The sequence below is a fragment of the Hibiscus syriacus genome, unplaced genomic scaffold (assembly GCF_006381635.1).
Source record: "Hibiscus syriacus cultivar Baekdansim isolate YM2019G1 unplaced genomic scaffold, ASM638163v2 tig00110402_pilon, whole genome shotgun sequence".
NCBI classification, from domain to species: Eukaryota; Viridiplantae; Streptophyta; class Magnoliopsida; order Malvales; family Malvaceae; genus Hibiscus; species Hibiscus syriacus.
Window position 1 is genome coordinate 631,282 of NW_024062722.1, and position 18,334 is coordinate 649,615.

At 32.1% G+C, this 18,334-nt stretch overlaps 3 protein-coding genes across 3 annotated transcripts; 1 reads left to right on the forward strand and 2 right to left on the reverse strand.

The window, feature by feature from the left end:
* The first annotated feature begins 655 nt into the window (after positions 1-655).
* On the forward strand, positions 656-1,942 carry LOC120123578 (50S ribosomal protein L27, chloroplastic-like). Its single transcript, XM_039142425.1, has 3 exons — positions 656-979; positions 1,446-1,547; positions 1,629-1,942. The coding sequence occupies exons 1-3, from the start codon at positions 689-691 to the stop codon at positions 1,809-1,811; spliced, it is 576 nt and encodes a 191-aa protein (XP_038998356.1). The 5' UTR covers positions 656-688; the 3' UTR covers positions 1,812-1,942.
* A 175-nt stretch (positions 1,943-2,117) lies between these two features.
* Positions 2,118-4,813, reverse strand: LOC120123573 (protein NUCLEAR FUSION DEFECTIVE 4-like). The gene is made up of 3 exons (XM_039142421.1): positions 4,374-4,813; positions 2,905-3,746; positions 2,118-2,805 (listed from the first exon to the last, which is right to left on the reverse strand). Exons 1-3 carry the CDS (start codon positions 4,707-4,709, stop codon positions 2,298-2,300), a joined length of 1,686 nt encoding a protein of 561 aa, XP_038998352.1. The 5' UTR covers positions 4,710-4,813; the 3' UTR covers positions 2,118-2,297.
* Positions 4,814-9,001: 4,188 nt separating this feature from the next.
* Positions 9,002-9,464, reverse strand: LOC120123579. Its single transcript, XM_039142426.1, has one exon. The coding sequence runs from the start codon at positions 9,439-9,441 to the stop codon at positions 9,229-9,231; it is 213 nt and encodes a 70-aa protein (XP_038998357.1). The 5' UTR covers positions 9,442-9,464; the 3' UTR covers positions 9,002-9,228.
* Between the last annotated feature and the right edge of the window lie 8,870 nt (positions 9,465-18,334).

Sequence of the window (18,334 nt, forward strand, 5' to 3'; positions counted from 1 at the left end):
TCATTATCAAGTTATAGTTCTTAATAGTGGATGACCAAAACAGAACTAAAGCATAACTTTAGGTATAATTTTGAAAAAAATAGTTAAGTGACTAAAAATGAAATAAAGTGATAGTTGAGTGATTAAATATTAGGGATGGCAACGGGTCATGTTTTTGTTCAATCCAACCCGACCCAAAAATATGTATACTCCATCTGAACCCGACTCGACCTGAAAAATATATATCCTCTACCGACTCCGACTCGAATTTTTAGAGTATAAATAAGGGCTTAATTAAAAATAATAATTTAAAAAAAAAATCACATTATTATCCTCAGATGAGGTCCTCACCCTCTACTCGAACTCGACCCCACCCCTTAAAAAATTCAACCTGACCTAACTTGAACTCGATTTTTTTAAAAATACCCTATAAGATCGATTCGAGTCAAAACCCACCGAGTTAAATCGTCATCCTACTAAATATGTAGTTTACCGAAAATTTTATTATCAATTTTATCCGGCATCTAAAAGAAAAGATCTGCAAAATCAAATGGGCTAATACCCAAATAGTCCAATTGGCCTGGACTCAATGTTAATTGGGCCCAAATGATGAAGGTGGCGGCTTTATTTATTTGTAAATCAGTTAACGATAAGCCTGTCATCCTCCTCCTCCAACCTTTCCATCTCTTTGTGCTTCATCTTCTTCCAAATGGCAACAATGAGTTTCAGTTTGGTGGGTGCATTTAGGGATCTTTCTTTGTCATCAAGCTCCAATTCGTCGTTTTTGAAAGGCGAAGTGGGTAGCTCGATTCCCAAAACGGCAACCGTTTCCTTCCCGACCAAATCCCCGTTCCCTCTCACCATCGAATCGGCGCACAAAAAGGGAGCCGGTAGCACTAAAAACGGCCGCGATTCCAAGGGTCAACGGCTCGGCGTCAAAATCTACGGCGACCAGGTGGCCAAACCCGGCGCTATCATCGTCAGGCAACGTGGAACCAAGGTTCAATTTTTCTTTCGCTTATTTAATTGTGTTTTTCGGTTTTTTATAGGGAATTTTTAGCTTCAAATTGCTGGAAAAAAGGTTATTTCTTGATTTTCTTTAGAACTAAAAGAGAAGAGAACAAATTAATTCTGTAATTATTACTTCTGAGACTCTCATTTGAGGAGAAAACGAGTTCGAGCATAAAGACAAGTCAAAAGCTTACAAATTAGGTTAAACAATGGCTTTAATTTGACATAATTTGCTTCTCCTACTATCATGAATGTTATGTCTTAGTCTAAAAATCTCTGAGACTGTAAAAAGAAACTAGTTGACAAATAGAACACTTTTGATGGTGTTGATGATTTGGGCTAAGGAATCAAGTTGAAAATAGTAAAGGGACAGAAACCATAATTTGATCTATAAATCACAACATTCCTAGCTTGATTTGAGTAACCATTGGGAAGTTTTTTGTTGCTTGTTTCAGTTTCATTCAGGGAAAAATGTGGGGCTTGGAAAGGATCATACAATCTTTTCATTGATTGATGGGCTTGTGAAATTTGAGAAGTTTGGACCTGACAAGCAGAAGGTTTCGAATTCATATCCATTCATGTCATATCATAGCATTCCTCAAGCTTTGTATGAATTCTGGGTTTTATTTGATCTGCAGATTAGTGTCTACCCACGAGTCCTTCAGCCTGAGAATCCTAACAGCTACAGAGCAAGGAAGAGGGAGTACTTCAGGATGCGCCGCGAACGGATGAAGGCGAAAAAGGAAGGAATTCTACTTAGACCAGAACTTGTGCTCGCTTCCGCCGATGATGATGCTACCGATGGTAATCCTGTTTGCTGATCGACTCTGTGAAACTATATCTATCTTGTACCTTGTCTTTGTTTTGCAATCAGAACTTACAGATTGGTGCCAGGAAAGTGTACAAACTTGATGTGTCCAATTTGGCAATTTTAATGTCCAGTTTCATTTGTCATCTTTCTCTGTTCCTGGCAACTGGTTTTAGTTTCCCTCTCTTGAGATGATGATGTTTAGTAACTATTGATTAGAGGTGTTCATGATCAGCTCAACGAATTGATTATATCGGGTTGTGTAATTTTGAACACCCCTGCATAATCACATTGGTATCATTTACATAGAATCACCTTATGGAATGAAACTGACACTTTGAACTTAAGAAATGTTCTTTAAATATTATTAATACAAGCAGTGAACCAGGTTACAGAGCAAAGAACTGGTTTTAGAATAGGCTTACAGTATTCGTGGAAGAACCCTCCTATATCACTCGATCTTGTCCTCGACATCAAGTGCAAGATCTCTTCCTTGACATTAAGTGTGAGATTTTCCGTAAAGACGAGCAAAAACAGTCTTAGTACGGTACACAAGTATCATGCTTAAACCAGCTGCAATGATGCAGAATCCTGACATTATCATGGAACTCAGAAAGAAGCATATAGAGCCTTCGCACTTTGGCGGTTCATCTACGCCAAACATTCCGGATAAAATCGACCCCGGAATCCGTGGCTGCATATGATGTTGATGAGCTTGTTTCTCGGCTTCTCGGTCATAGATACTGCTGGCAATTAGACTTGAGAAGATAAGTGTACCTGCCGGATTCGCCAGATTGAGGAAATTGTAGAGAGCCCCAAACTTTTTCAAGCCAAATAACTCAGAGGCAGTAGCTGGCACAATTGCCCAGTGAGCACCGTAGCAAAGCCCGATCAACATAGTACCAATATACATTGCTCCAGGCCATCCCATGGCAAAGAAGACATGGCCAACGGCCATAACGAGCTGCGCAGCAGCGATGGCTGCCGGTCTTGGATAAGCATGATCCCTATACAGTAATGTCATGCCGAAAATGAATCAAAATCAGTATTGAAATTGAAGCATGGAGCTATCAGCATACAGGGACAAATAATTTCAGTCTGTATACCTCACGATGATCTCCGAGAAGGAACCTCCGCCGACCCGACCGAGAAAGTTCCAAATGCTAATTACAGACACATATATATGAGCATTATCATACCCCAAAGATTGGCTCATCTGACCAAGATTATCTATCACTGTCAACCCTGATCCTGAACCCAATAGAAGAGATAACATGATAAGCCAAAAGTCTGCTGTGATCAAAGCCTGCATCAAGGTAAAGTCCTCCCCGGCCCTAGGACCTCGAGTCCTCTTGGCACCTACTTCCTCGGGCATTTCATCTGCAACCTCACTGCATACTACTTCATGTTCTCGAGCATTCCGATCAGAGTTTCCATCTTCTCGCTGCTCGGTCTTAGGTAGAAGAACCTCTTGGTCAGGATCACTAGGCTCTTTGCGAAAACTTAACATGATGGGAATGAAAATAAGAACAAACAAAATCACAGTAAAAGCTGTTACTAAACTGTGGTTCAAGGTACCAACATCTTCAAGAATCATGATCCCCATCAAGTAAGCAGCCAAGAGGAGGCACACACTATAAATAACTGCAAAACTCAAACCATCTGATGGGTACACTTGTTTGTGACCTTCAACAGATCTGATAATGAACATAAAAGCAACAACCACCATTGATGGTCCAAGTGCAAGCATGAGTATCAAAGATGATTGATCTCGGAAATTAATGGTAGTGTATATCTGAGTCAAAACTGCACCACTCAAAGCAGAAAATCCCTTTAGAATTCCCACCACTGGACCCCTGCTCTTGGGGAAATTTTGCACACAGGAAACCAGAACAGCCGTGTTGAAGTAGGTCTGGCCATTGGCTCCCACAAATAACAAGGCGCACATCTGCATACCGAGACTGCTTATTGAAGATATTGGAATAAAATGCTATTTTTTTTAATTAAACTGGATTATTAAAAGATAATATATATTTAGAATTTTATTAGCTAAATGACAATGAACGCAGACACTCGCCCACACCTGTCGACACCCTACAACTACAGCTACTTGAATTTGAAACCTATAGGAAAAACTTGTCACTGGGCTAGAGTTTCATCTAGCTGATCCGTGCAGCTTAGATGCTTTCTCGATTGAATTGATGTTTAAGTCGGCCTTCACCATGTCCTTGTAATGAGGACTTAAGCTCATCAAGTGATGAAACTCACTAAAGTTGAACAATATGCGGAAGCGAACACTACCAGGGCTATGAAAACCGCCAAGAGAAGCAACAAAACAAAGAAATTAAGAAACATAGAACAAATAGAAAGCTTACAGTAAATGCTTGAAATTTTACTTAAAAAGTGGTACTATCTATGAATTGGTACTATCTACCATAACTTCTTCCCTACAGTAACGCTATACGAATCCAAATGCTCAAAAAAAAAAAAAGGTAAGAATCTTGTAGATTCAAAGAATTAAACAAAGGAAAAGCAATCAATAGGAAAAAAAAAAGAACTTTGAGATGATACTCACAGCCCACAGAGGCAAAACTGGAGCTCTCCCAGAAACAATCAACCAAAGGCCACCATAACCAACAAGATTGTGCAAAGCACCGACGAACAGAACACCCCAAAAAGGCAAAATCTCAGACAAGCTCCCGGCTAAAAACCCAACACAGGCTCCAAGATCTTTGGCCACACCCAACCGGGAAAGCTGCCTTTGATTATAATTCAAAGCAGCTTTGATCACAGGCGATATGCTACCAAATAGAAATCCAGGTCCAGTGAAGGATTGTATCCACATCGCAACAACAAAAACCAGCCATCTGTTGTTCATAAAAGCCTGAAACTTTTCTTTCAGTCCACCCATTTTGCAGCTCTGTGAAAACAGGGTTGATGCTTCTCAGCTTTAGAATGGTGGGCATATGGAAAATAATATTATACTGGAATATAATGTATTTTTGTCGTCAGCGATGACAATGTGCGGTTCCTACTCTTTGGCAAAGTTTGCTGACAACTAGAGACGAGCCAGGTTTATACGTTTGGTTCCTACAAAGTGACCCTCTGATTATATATTACTTTCTTGAGTAATTTAATTATTAAAAATTATAAAATGATTAATTAATTATTTATTATATTTTAAATTCTTTTACTCTCGTTAGATGGATGTTAATTTTTGTCTGAGATATGATAAAATCTAATCCTAAAGCTCAAATGATTATCATATATCAGAGAATAGATTAACATGTAGCTCAGATTGCTTTCATATTTTAACAAAAAGACGAGTATGAAATATAATGAATAATCGGATGATTAATTTTGTAACTTTTAATAGTCGATGGACTTAACAAAACAACGTCTTATAGTCAGAAGACTATTTTATAAATTTTAATAGTCGAAGAACTCAATAAAATAATGACTTATAGTCGGAGAACCATTTTTTTTATTTTATCTTATTTTATAATCATTCTAAACTATTTAGAAAAGAGTTAAGGGCTTAATTGTTAATTAAAAAATAAAACATAGTTTTAAACTTATTTAATTCTAAAATCAATAAATATAAAATATTAAAAAATAATAATTTATTGTTTAATTTTAAAATTAACAATAAAATAAGAAATTTGAAATAAAAATTGAGGGTCAGTGTTTGATATAATGTCAAATTTTTCTTCTTAAAAATCTAAGTATTCAATTAAATGTTTGATTAATTGTTTACGGGAGAACGTTTAATTTCTTTTATTTAATTAACATCATTCAATAAAATAATTTTATTTAATTAATATCATATAATAAAATAATTTTATATAAATAATACCATTTAATTAGAAATAATACGTGTAATTATCTTATTGATTAAAAGATGAAGAAAATATTAATTGAAACTCTAAAAATCTCAAATTAAGGTATGTTGGAAAGTAAGTCCAATGTTTAACCACTATACTAAATTAAGATATAATATATTTTGGATAAAAATAATATTTAGATTAAATTATTTTTAAATTAATTACAGATATTTATAATATATAATAATTAAAATTATTATTATAAAATATTATAAGAATATATTTAAGTTATAATTAATATAATTATATATATATATAATTAATAATTTTTAGGAGATTAAATAAATAATTAAAATATTTGTTGTCAGTTAATTCCAATGATATTAGTTAAATAAAAATCAGCCAATATATTTATTAGTATGACGATAATTAAATAAAAAATATTTATTGATGCACTATTCGAACAATTTTTTTCCAACTGCATTATTGCAAAAAATCAGCCAATATATTTATTAGTATGATGATAATTAAATAAAAAATATTTATTGATGCGATATTGTATCACATAAGTAACTGAATATATGTGAATGATATCAATAATAAATATTAGGCAAAAGGATACTTAAGTCCCTCGTACTTTTCAAAAGGAACAAATGTGGCCCTCCACTTTTTTTTTGCACCCAATGTGGCCCTCCAAGTTAGAAAAAACTCAATTTAGTCCTTTGACCAACGTTTTCTGTCTTTGACTAACGGCTCCGTTAATTAGTGCTGACGTGGAACGTGAACCAAACTAACATCCTATTTTTTTCCTCTTAATTTGGCTCTCTAACCGAAGAAAATAACTCAATCTAGCCCTCCAACTCAAGAAAATAACTCAAACCTCCTATTTTTTTCTCTTCTATTTTGGTCACTAAACTTTAAAAGTTTTCAATTTAATCACTCAACTTTTGAATTACTGTTGTTTTAATCATCATGATTTATTCTATTAATATTTATGTATGATGTGTCATTTATTATTCTTATTTTATTAATATATGATTAAAATAATATTAATTAAATTAAAATTTTAAAATTATATTGAAACTGAGCTTGACGGTGTAAGGATGGAAATTTAACATGAGCTTGACGGTTTTTGACTTGATCCAATTAATTTCAAAATTTTAATATATATTCAGATTAGTTCAAGTCTTTTTAAGGATGAGGCGGATTGATTCCGAGTTTAAGGTTAAATTTTTTAGACTCGATCTGATATAATATTATAATTATCTTTCATATATTTGAAGATAATTACAATAATACTCCTTTATATATATATATATTTTCGATTGCACCTTTATTTTATTTAATAAAAATAACTTATACGAGCGTTAAATAGGAGATTTTTTTTAAAATTAAGCTCGAGTGGATCAAAAACTCAATGACCATCTCTACTCTCACCTACCTCATGGTTAGGTACATGTTGAGAGGTAGCCATTGCTAGAGAAGCTATCACATGAAAATCCCTAGCCCCTAATTTTGATTCTTTTGCAATTAGCCCATGAAATCTATATTATGATCATTGACAAGTTCAAGTCACCAATTAATTGAGTGACAATTCAATACCAAATTTATTGAAATGGCTTGTTTCTTAAATAATAATTATATTTTTATATTTTTATCTAATTTTTAAATAAAAAATTAAAAAATATTCATTCAAGAATGAAATTCATGCTTATTATAATTTTTTTACCATGCAATTTAAACATTTTAAATATTATATAAAAATATATTTAAATTTTTATTAAAATTATATTAATTGAAAATCTGAATTATAAAAAACTCTACCCTTACCATCTTAGAGTAATATAAGATTTTCTACAACTATACTACACCACAAGCTTAATAGTATAAATATTAGGGTAAACTATGCATTTAGTACCTAAACTATAAGTTTTGGTATATTTCAGTATCTAAACTTTCAATTTTTTCAGAACCATACCTAATGTTTAGTTTTCATTTTCATTTCAATATCCCGCCATTAAAAACTTAAGCTATCAGTTTTGATATTTGGGTAAACTATGCATTTAGTACCTAAGCTATCAGTTTTGGTATATTTTAGTATTTAAACTTTCATTTTTTTCAGAACCACGACGAACGTTTAGTTTTCATTTTCATTTCAATATCATGCCATTAAAAACTTAATGCGTTTATGACTTAAGCTATCAATTTTGGTCCGTATTAGTGTCCAAACTTTCATTTTAAAAAACTTAGCGTTGAATTTTTAACAAGGGTACTAAAATGAAATAAAAAACTAAAATTTTTAACGGCGAGTTATTAAAACAAAATAAAAGCTAAACTTTAGTTGTAGTTTTGAAAAAATTGAAAGTTTAAGTATTAAAACGGGCTAAAACTGATAGTTTAAGTACTAAACGCGTAGTTTACTCTAAATATTTTTCCATTTACCTACTTTTTCATATTGAATAGAAAATTCATACCTAGTTGAGTAAGCTGCCCGTCCTCTTGATGTTACATTTTACCCAATTTCTTATGATAAAAACAAAATTTGTTTATTTATTCATTAAATTATATAGTTGATTTTATTCAGATTATTGAATAATTTTTTATTAATTAATTAAGTCATTAGCGTTTTGTTTTGGTATTAATCAAATTGTCAGTTGATAACTGATTAGCAAAATAACTGACGTATTAATTTTTAAATTATATAATAATATGTTTAGTCTTTATTATTTACATATTCTATTAATTTAATTTTAATTTTAATCTTAAATAAATCAATAAATTTATTATTTTAAGTTTAAAATTACATCTATTTAATATATTGACAGTTTATGAGTGTATAAACCCAGATCGATCCAGATTAATCAGGAAAAAGCGTTGAAACTGGAGGACAACATAAACAAATATAAATTGTTTGAGGTAAATAATATGATATGTCCTCAAACTATGATATTGATTTTAATTTGATCTTTAAACTTCAAACATTTCAATTTCATCCCTAAATTACGACTCTTATTCTAAATTAATCCTCAAACTTTTGAACATTTAAACTTCATTCCCAAACTATGTCTTATTCTAAATTGGTCCCCAAACTTTTGAATCTTCTAATTTCATCCTCAAATTTAGCCAAATATATAATCAATTTCAACCATTGTTAACCTAAATTTTATTTATTTTCAAAAATATGATAATATAACTTGGTTTAATGATTTTATTGAAAAAGTATGTGGTTAATATATACGTATAATGAGAGATGGATGAGTCTTCCAATGAGGATTTTCTCTTACAATCCGGACCGACCCGTGTCGCACACATAGCTTTGGTGGATGAGTCTTCCAAAGAGGATTTTCTTCATACACAAGTACTCAAACTCGAAACATATTTCAAACTTAACGATATTAAGTTGCTTACCACTTAACCAACCTCGTTCGTATCAACTAAACAAATTATTTGCATTTAACCGAGTTTCCCTGACACCACCATTATAATCACTATTTCAACATAATCTTCATTTTTACACAGTTGAACGTTTCTCTTACAATGACAAACAGCCATGAAAAGTAAAACAACAGTGAATGGCATAATTAAGAGGCCTACCATTTGTAGGGATTAGTTAACATGTATGTGAACACCGATGGCCATGATCAAGATGGTGTATATGCAGAAATAAATGACTGCATGAACCAAGATGGCTATCCCACTCGTGCACATGTTCCCGAACTCCACCACCCTTATCCTCGACGGCAACTGGAACATCATCCCCGGCGACAGCACGATGAACAATGCCACCGCGACCACCACCGGTCCCCAATCCGCATTCATTTCTCTATTTCTCCCCCACCTCCCCTCTCTCGATCGAAATTCTCTTATAGTGTCTGGTTTCTAGGGTTTAGGGTTTTCTTGGTGGCTAAGGAGGTTGATTAAACTTTGTGACAAAGAAGAGATAAGGTCATGAGGTATGCAAATGTTAGTGGGTTTTGCTTTACGGAAAACGAACCAAATTCTTTTGCTTCCATTAACTTGTAATAATTGCTTCATTTTCATGGCTTCTTTTGGTTTGCTTTATTGCCTCTTTTTCTCTAAAGATTTATGTATACGTAATCGAAGAGATAAATGGAATACGTCTGCACGAGGAAAGTTGAGCTCTTTGCTTTATTAAATTAAAATGGTTCAGTTTGACTGAGGATTTTTCTTGTTCACCCTTGATTATGAAGTACATTGCTATATCTGGAAAGACAGTTTACAGGTAAAGGCCTCACAGAAAAAAGTGACACTTCAAAAAGACCATGAATATATCTCCGGTTACCGAAAAATTCACATCAACTCCTCCAGTTGCCTACTTTCGGACCAGCTCTTCACTCCAACTGAACCACCATTCTTGCATAGGATATGAAATTAGGTAATCGTTCAAGTTTCAGTCGGATCCTATCATGTCAAATCAAATCGGATACAGATCGTGTCAGGTCAATTGGATGGTTCAACTCGGATCAGATCGTGTCCTACTCAAATTAGTTCGGGTCATTTTCAGGTTGATTTGACATCGGATTCAGTTCGGCTTTGGATCAGGTTGATTTTAGTTCGGATTGATGTCAGTTCAGGTCAAACGGTTTGAGTCGGAAGTAGTTAAATACTTTTAATTCTGGTTCGGATGAACTTCAGTCGGATCTCGTTCAGATCAGGTCACATCATTGACAGACAAAATTCATGTCGGATCTTTCTGGATATGGATTGAGTTCAGGTCGGGTCATTTTTGGGTTAATTATTTTTTATATTTCATGAACGAAAAATTGTAATTGTATATGATTTGGAGTAAATTACAAAAAATATAAATAATTATAGGTTAATTTTAATAAAAATATAATTTTAAGGACTAAATTGAATAAACATAAAATTACAAATAATAATTTAAATAAATTAAACAAAACACGAGGATGAGAGATCAAATCGAAGTAATTATAAAATTTTAAGTTGAAATTAATATAAAAATGGACAAAATTGAATACATTTAAAAAGATGGTGAAAAGTTTAAAGGGTTTGGAGATTATGATATAATTTATAGAGTTTGAAATGAAGTTTATTATTTGATTTATTGGGTTTGAAGTAAGATATAAAAATATAAATAAGTATGGGCCAATTTCATATAAAAAATATAATTTTAAGGACTAAATTGAACAAATATGAAATTATAAGTTAAGATTTAAATAAATTAAACAACATACATGGATCAAATCGAACTAATTGTAACACGTGAAGCTGAAATTAATATAAAAATGGACCGAATTGCATTCATTTCAAAAGTTGAGTAACAAAAGTTTATAAGGTTTTGGATTTTATAATATAAGTTTAAGGACTAAATTGATTAAATAAGAATTACAAACTATAATTTAAATAAATTATACAACATTCTAACTATGTATTTTGTAATACAAATAGGCTTCTATTAATAAAATGTACTTGTATTTATTTCAATATATACATATGCTTTTATATATATATATATAAAAGCATATGTATATATTGAAATAAATACAAGTACATTTTATTAATAGAAGCCTATTTGTATTACAAAATACATAGTTAGAATGTATACATGACAATATATATATATATCTCATTAAAAATAAGTGACTAAAATAAAATATTTTAAAATTAAGATTCACATTTAATGACTATAGTTAGAATGTATACATGACTAAATTGCATTGAATTGAAAATTCAATAATAAATTTACAATTAAACCATGATTGAAGTGAGAAGTCAAAAACCAAATAACAAAATAGAAAATCATTAATTGTTGGAGGAGAGCAGGCCTAATAAACCGAAAACATTTTATTGGACACTAAAACCAATACCACGAATTACCACTTCTAAATTCCCAAAAAAATAATTTTCCCTCTAATTTTTTTTCTTTTAATCAATTTTCCCTTTAAAAAAATATTTATTTTAAAATTTTCAATCTCAAATAAATTAATCTTATATATATATATATATTAAAATTTAAGTTAAATTATATTTAAATTATTAATTAATTATTACATAAAATTAAATTAACTTATAAATATTTATTAATTTTATATAATCTAATAAAATAATATTCAATAAATAAATTATTTATTGAAATTAAATAATTTATTATTATTAAGATATATAATATAAGGATTATAATGAATATAGAAAGTAAATTATTAATTTAAATTATCATAACTAACAATTTGTTTTATCTTTTTAAAATGTGATCATATTAATTATCATAGTTTATTATAAATTCAAGATCTCACAACTTCATCAATTGTAACTTATAAGTTAGGTAAATATCACACCAGTTTAATAACAAGTCGGATCATTTACAGATTGAGTTAATTACAGGTCAAGTTCATAGCAGGCCAGGTTGCTAACAGGTAGAGGAATACCAGTTATTTACCAGGTTATTCTCGGGTTCAAGTTCATTTCAGTTAGATGCATGTCGAGTTCAGTTATCATATTATCAGTTCAATTTAGGTTCATGTCATTCTCAAATCGGGTGTAGGTCGGGTTCATATCTACAATTTCCAGGTCCAACTCGGGTTCAGGTAAACACCAGTTCGGACTCGAGTCAGTTTCGGATCAATACCGCTCAGGTCACAAACAGTTTTGACTCGAGTTGGTTTTAATCAGTTTTATAGGCCGGATCCACTTTTTACGATCCTATTCTTGCATACAGGGATGAACCTAGGCAAGGCGAGTGGGGAGGTCGCCCCATAAAAATTTGGATAAATTATGCATTTAGTACTTAAATGATCAGTTTCGGTTCGTTTTAGTACCTAAACTTTCAATCTCTTCAAAATCATACCTAAAGTTTAGTTTTTGTTTTATTTTAGTACCCTACAGTTAAAAACTTTAGTTTTTGTTTCATTTTAGTAACCCGTTCAAAATTTAACGTTAAGTTTTGAAAACATTGAAAGTTTAGGTATTAAAACATAATAAAATTGATAGCTTATGTATTAAATGCGTTAAGTTTTTCACGACAAGAATTAAAATGAAACAAAAACTAAACTTGACGTATGATTTAGAAAAAAATGAAAGCACGAGTACTAAAACAAACCAAAAATGATACTTTAGGTACTAAGCACATTAAATTTTTAATGGCGGATACCAAAATGAAATAAAAACTAAACTTTAGGTATGATTTTGAATTTTTTTTAAAGTTTAGGTACTAAAATAGATCAAAACTGATAGTTTAGGTACTAAATGCATAGTTTACTAAAAGTTTCAAATTTCTATATATTTTAGATTTTGTTTTTATTTTCTATTGAAAATTTGTTTTGGTACACCTAAAATATGATCGTTTGTTCTTCCAAGGGATCCATTGCCTACTTTCAAACTACCTCCAATAAATTCATGCTTATAAATGCCTGAAAAGAGGAGAGGGTTAATAAAAGATTACTTAAAAGTTAAAAAGGTGTCCAACGTATGTTTTTTTTTCAGTTTAGTGTCTAACGTTTTTTCGTTCCAGTTTGGTGTCTAACGTTTCATTTCGTAACTCAGTTTGGGTCAGGCCTTGACGGACCGTTAAGCGACACATGTCACAACATGGTAATTTTAAAAATTTTATAATTAAAAATTAAAAGTATATATATATATATATATAAAAGAAAACACAAATTTTGAAATAAACCCAAAACTTTGGAAACCTTCATTTCAACCTCTAAAACAACATTGACCACCACCTTTTACCATCGACGAAGACCTGACCTCCCCTCCCCTCGGCGACCAAACCCCCCATGAAATTGAGATTGATTGACATTTGATCGATGATGAATCAACATTTTATAACCCACAAACCCTAGGATGAAAAATCGCAATCCTACACAATTTCGATGGTTGATCAGTCACAATTTCATAGGGGTTTAGGTCGCCGGGGGAGGGGAGGTCGGGTGGACCTTTGTTGACAGCAAAAGGCGGTGGTCGACATAGGTTTAGTGATTGAAATGAAGGTTTTCAAAGTTTTGAGTTTATTTCAAAATTTGTGTTTTCTTTTTAATATATATATATATATATATATATATATAATTTTAATTTTTTAATTTTAAATAAAATTTTTAAAATTACTAAGTTATGACACGTGTCACTTAACAATCAAACTTAATGATCTATCACGACCTGACCCAAACTGAGTTACGAAATTAAACGTTAGTCACTAAACTAGAACGAAAAAATGTTAGACCCCAAACTAAAAAAAAAAGGCATACGTTAGGCACTTTTTTGACGTTTAAGCCATAAGAGATTTATTGGTTTTTGCCTGAGTTGGATTAGTTTAGGCTTTTATGGGAAGCGTCAACTATCGGTCAACGCTTGTCCCATCAAACTCTGTCAAGTAAATCGATTTAATATGTCATATTAACCTTCTGTCGATAGGGTAATAGTTATTAGCGATCGAGTGATTAATTTATTATAAAACGATAATATTAATAACATTTTCATCACTTTTAAAACTTCAATATTTGAATAATAAACTTATTCATACTTTACTCACTATTTATATAGCTTACCTTAAATTCTACTTAATTCAATAAATGGCTTTTTTAAGCTTTAGTTATAAAACAATTGCTTAAATTATATATATTTTTAAACAGGTTTCCAATTTTTTTTAAATCATTCAGGTTTTTTATGTTACAAACGCTACCACTTTAGGTGCATGGGCTGTAACTACTGTTAAAATCTACTGTTAAGTGACATGTCACATTCCAGTAATTTTAAAAATTTTATTTAAAAGTAAAAAAAATAAGTTATATTAAAAACACACAAAATTTGAAATGACCCCAAAAATTTTAAAACCCTCATTTCAACACCTAAATCTACGCCGCTCGCCGCCCTTTGCCATTGATGAAGCTTCACCAACCTCACCTCCCCCGACGATCAATAACCCTAACAACCAATCAGCAACAAATATGGCGACAAATGACTAGGAAGATGGCATGGTGATCGCGTGTAAACATATAGTGCTATGGCACGCCAATCTGTGCAATTATGCACAATCGATGCAAGTAATACTGTGATGAGTGAATATCGTCTTCACAGGGATTAGAGGTATTTTAAAAGCAAATTATAGCAAATAAGGGTTGTCACAAACTAAATTTAAAACTAAATATCTAAGTATAATAGTATAAACAAATGAAAGTATAGTTGCGACAGATGGTATATATAAAGGAATTATGGAATGCTGCGGCAAAAATGGAGTGAAATTATTGTGGTGAAAGATTGATTGAATTGTAAATGTATGCTGAGACAAGAATTTAAACAAAATGAAAAAGTATGCTAAAGCAGGAAAATAATTGAACATTGGAAAATGAGATAAGGCTGACAACCTCACACAATCAAGCTTCTATGGAGGTAAATGGTATGGATTTGCTATGGCAATAATATTCTATGCTAAGGATGATCTCTGTTTTTATGAGTATGCTGCCCAACATGATTTTCTAAAAATGCTCCTCCACTCTCTCAAGCAAGGAACTTGATAAAACTAATGCTACGACAATACCTCTCAGTGTAAATTGCTACACTAGCCTATCGACTAAGTCATATCCCTTTTAGTCGAATAAAACCCTCTCTTTATCTCTAAGGTGAGTAAGAACCTCCCCATCCCGGTTTGACTCCCTTGTTCACGTAGATCTAACCTAGCTCTCTCGATACTAGGTATCTATACTTAGAAAATGACAATCTCTCAAAAGCTCTTACAAGACTACAACGCATAAAGTTAAAAACAGTGAGGAAAACAACATTTAAAATGTAAAAACATCCATTCATCCATTAACACAAAATAAAATCATCCAACACAAATCCAACACCAAATAAATAAGTTCATGGTGTGGCTAAGTTCATCTAAGAATATACAAGTTTAGTACAAGCCCAAATAAGATAGAAAAATAAAGCACAAAGAGAAAAAAAAACTCCTAAAATGAGTTGTTTCCGTGATTTAGCTCAATCACCATGCACCACCTTAGGAAGCTAGCCTCTCTCAAGATCTAGCTGTTACCTCCCTTGAAGCTCGACTATGGAGGACACCGTAAAAAGGGGATGAAAAGGAATAAGAAGATGGAAATGAGCAACCTCCTTTCTCTAGGTTACCTCCTAAAGCTTTCCAAAAGCCCTTCTTAAAATGTAGGACACCTTAGGTATTTATAGAGGGAATATTTCTAGGGTTTTAGGCCCAAAATTCCCTTTGTACTCTAAGTGACACCCTTATCACGTGAATGGATAGTTATTTGTGGCAGGTAGTCACAAATTTGAAGCAGGGGTGGTGAGGCATGTGTGGCTAGACGACAGCTAAACAAAGATATTTTTGCTATTTTGTCTTTTCTGCTCCAGATCTGCTAGCCATCTTTTGCTACGGCAAGTCTTTCAGCTTTCCATCTCCAGATTGCTACAACAGTAATTTCTCCAACATGCCTCAGTAGCCACGTTTTCTCCTTAAGTTTTCATCGTCTGCTCAACACAACAAAAACAAGATTTTTCCCTCAGCAACACCGATTTTCAATAAATTCGTGCTACAATAATATTTTACCACCAAATGCAACCATATGACCTAAATGCAATATAAATGCTATGATATGGGCTTTAAAACAAACAATAACCTAAGTAAAAAGGCACAAAATACAACCTTTTTACGGGGTTATCATAGGGACAACGTTGGCAATTGTGGTTGTGACCGAAAAAGGCGACGAGGGCGGGTTAGGATTAGGGATTTAGGTTTATTTTTGTAATTTAAGAGAAATTACGATTATATATATATATATATATATATATATATATATATATATATATATATATATATATATATATATATATATATATATATATATATTATTTTTAAAAAAAAATCAAAATTACCAGAATGTGACACATGCCCCTTAACGGAAAAAATTAACGACAGTTACGGCCCAGACACCTAAAATGGTAACTTTGTAACATTAGGCACCATGATTATTCAAAAAAAAGTTTGAACACTTACTTTTGAAAAACCGATATAGTTTGGGTACTTATTTTATAATAATCATTTTAAAACTGAAATAGGGTATATAAAATCAAATTACCTTCACATGAATTACCACAGCAATCTTCAATGGAAGTCCTTCACTTCTATACATCCACAAAATGAAAATCTTCAAGAACATAGAAAATGTCAAAAAGGAATCTTTATTGCAACTACTGCAATTTTTTTTTTACTCTTTGAAAAGTCTAGCACTGGATCTTAACTGAGCACTAATCCTAATTAACAGGGTAATTATAAAGGCTTCTCCATTATCGTCTAGTGAGTTTCTTGAAGCTTAACTTGTTCAGAGTTGTTTGGTTCAAGCTTGAAACGTTCTTGAACCAAAGAAATGTAAGTTGCAGCTTTGATGTCAACAGCTTCGTCACCAGCAACCCCAAAGAAGGTGTCGATTTGGCTTAAATTTTCTCTCTTCTTATCAGCAGGTACGAAAAACGAAACCTGCTTCGGTTGCGAAACGTTGTAGTCCCGGTGAACCCGAAGGCTGAACGGAGCTGTCGTGGCGGAAGCCTGGTTCGGCATCACACTCGTGGCTGAACCAGGCTTCGCTGCTCGGTACAACGGGGTCAGCTTCGCCTTGAGGAACCCTCGGCGCTTCCTGATGGACTCCATCTTAATACCTCTGTATCGTTGCTATTCAGATCAATTGATCAAATGATGTGTACTATCGCAGCATAAGAGTAGGGTGACTATATATAAGCATAATGTTAAAATTTATTCTTAATATTTTGATAAAATAATTACTTTAATTGTTTTTTTCTTTTTGAAGAACATTAATATCTTAGGTTTCATTTTGGAGGGAAATGCCTCTGGTTGGATTGAATCCGTTAATTTACTAGCACCCAATATTTCCCGTTGATGTGACAAATTCTATATGTCCAAAGTAATGATATGATATGTATCACATTATCACCTGTGTAGATGTGACATGTGTCACAAAATCACTTATATACATATGGCTTCTGAAATATTATCACTTTAAATTCATAAAACTTAAAACGTCAATGATAAGCGTTTACCGTTAATCGACCAACGTTTTTTTATCTCATCAGAAACAATTTTACCTCGAAATAAACGGCGAATCAAAATACTCAAAAAAGAAAAAGTTAAAACGATTATTTTATCAAACATTATAAGTATTTTTTTTTTTGTCATACTACATCATATATATATATATATATATATATATAAGATTCCGTTGTAAAATATCTTTTATAATTATTAGAGGGAATCAGCATAAAGGGAAAAAGTAGTGGATTCTAGCAAGTAAGAAAATATTCCTTGTCCCTGATTTGTTCATGTTATGGCCTTTTAGGGGCCCCTTTTAATCTATGGTAGATGATAGTTCTTCTCCTTTATCTCTTTTTTTTATTTATTTGGATAAGCGAATACGAATCTTCAAAGAATGTGTGGAGGGTCATAATCGATTATTAGACGACGATTCATCGGTACTTATATACTCTGTCTCCATAGGGAGGAAGAGGAGAGAATGTGTGGAAGGTCGGTCATGCTCTAGTATTGATTAAGATGATTTATAGTAACCTTTATTGTTGGTATCAGATGTAAAACTACGATAATAATCATGATTGCTGGTCTCTTAGTACATACGACCGACTGACACTAGATTTAACTCTGATGAATCATGTGAGTTTGTTAAAGATAAACATATCAAAAAAGTATAAAGTTCAT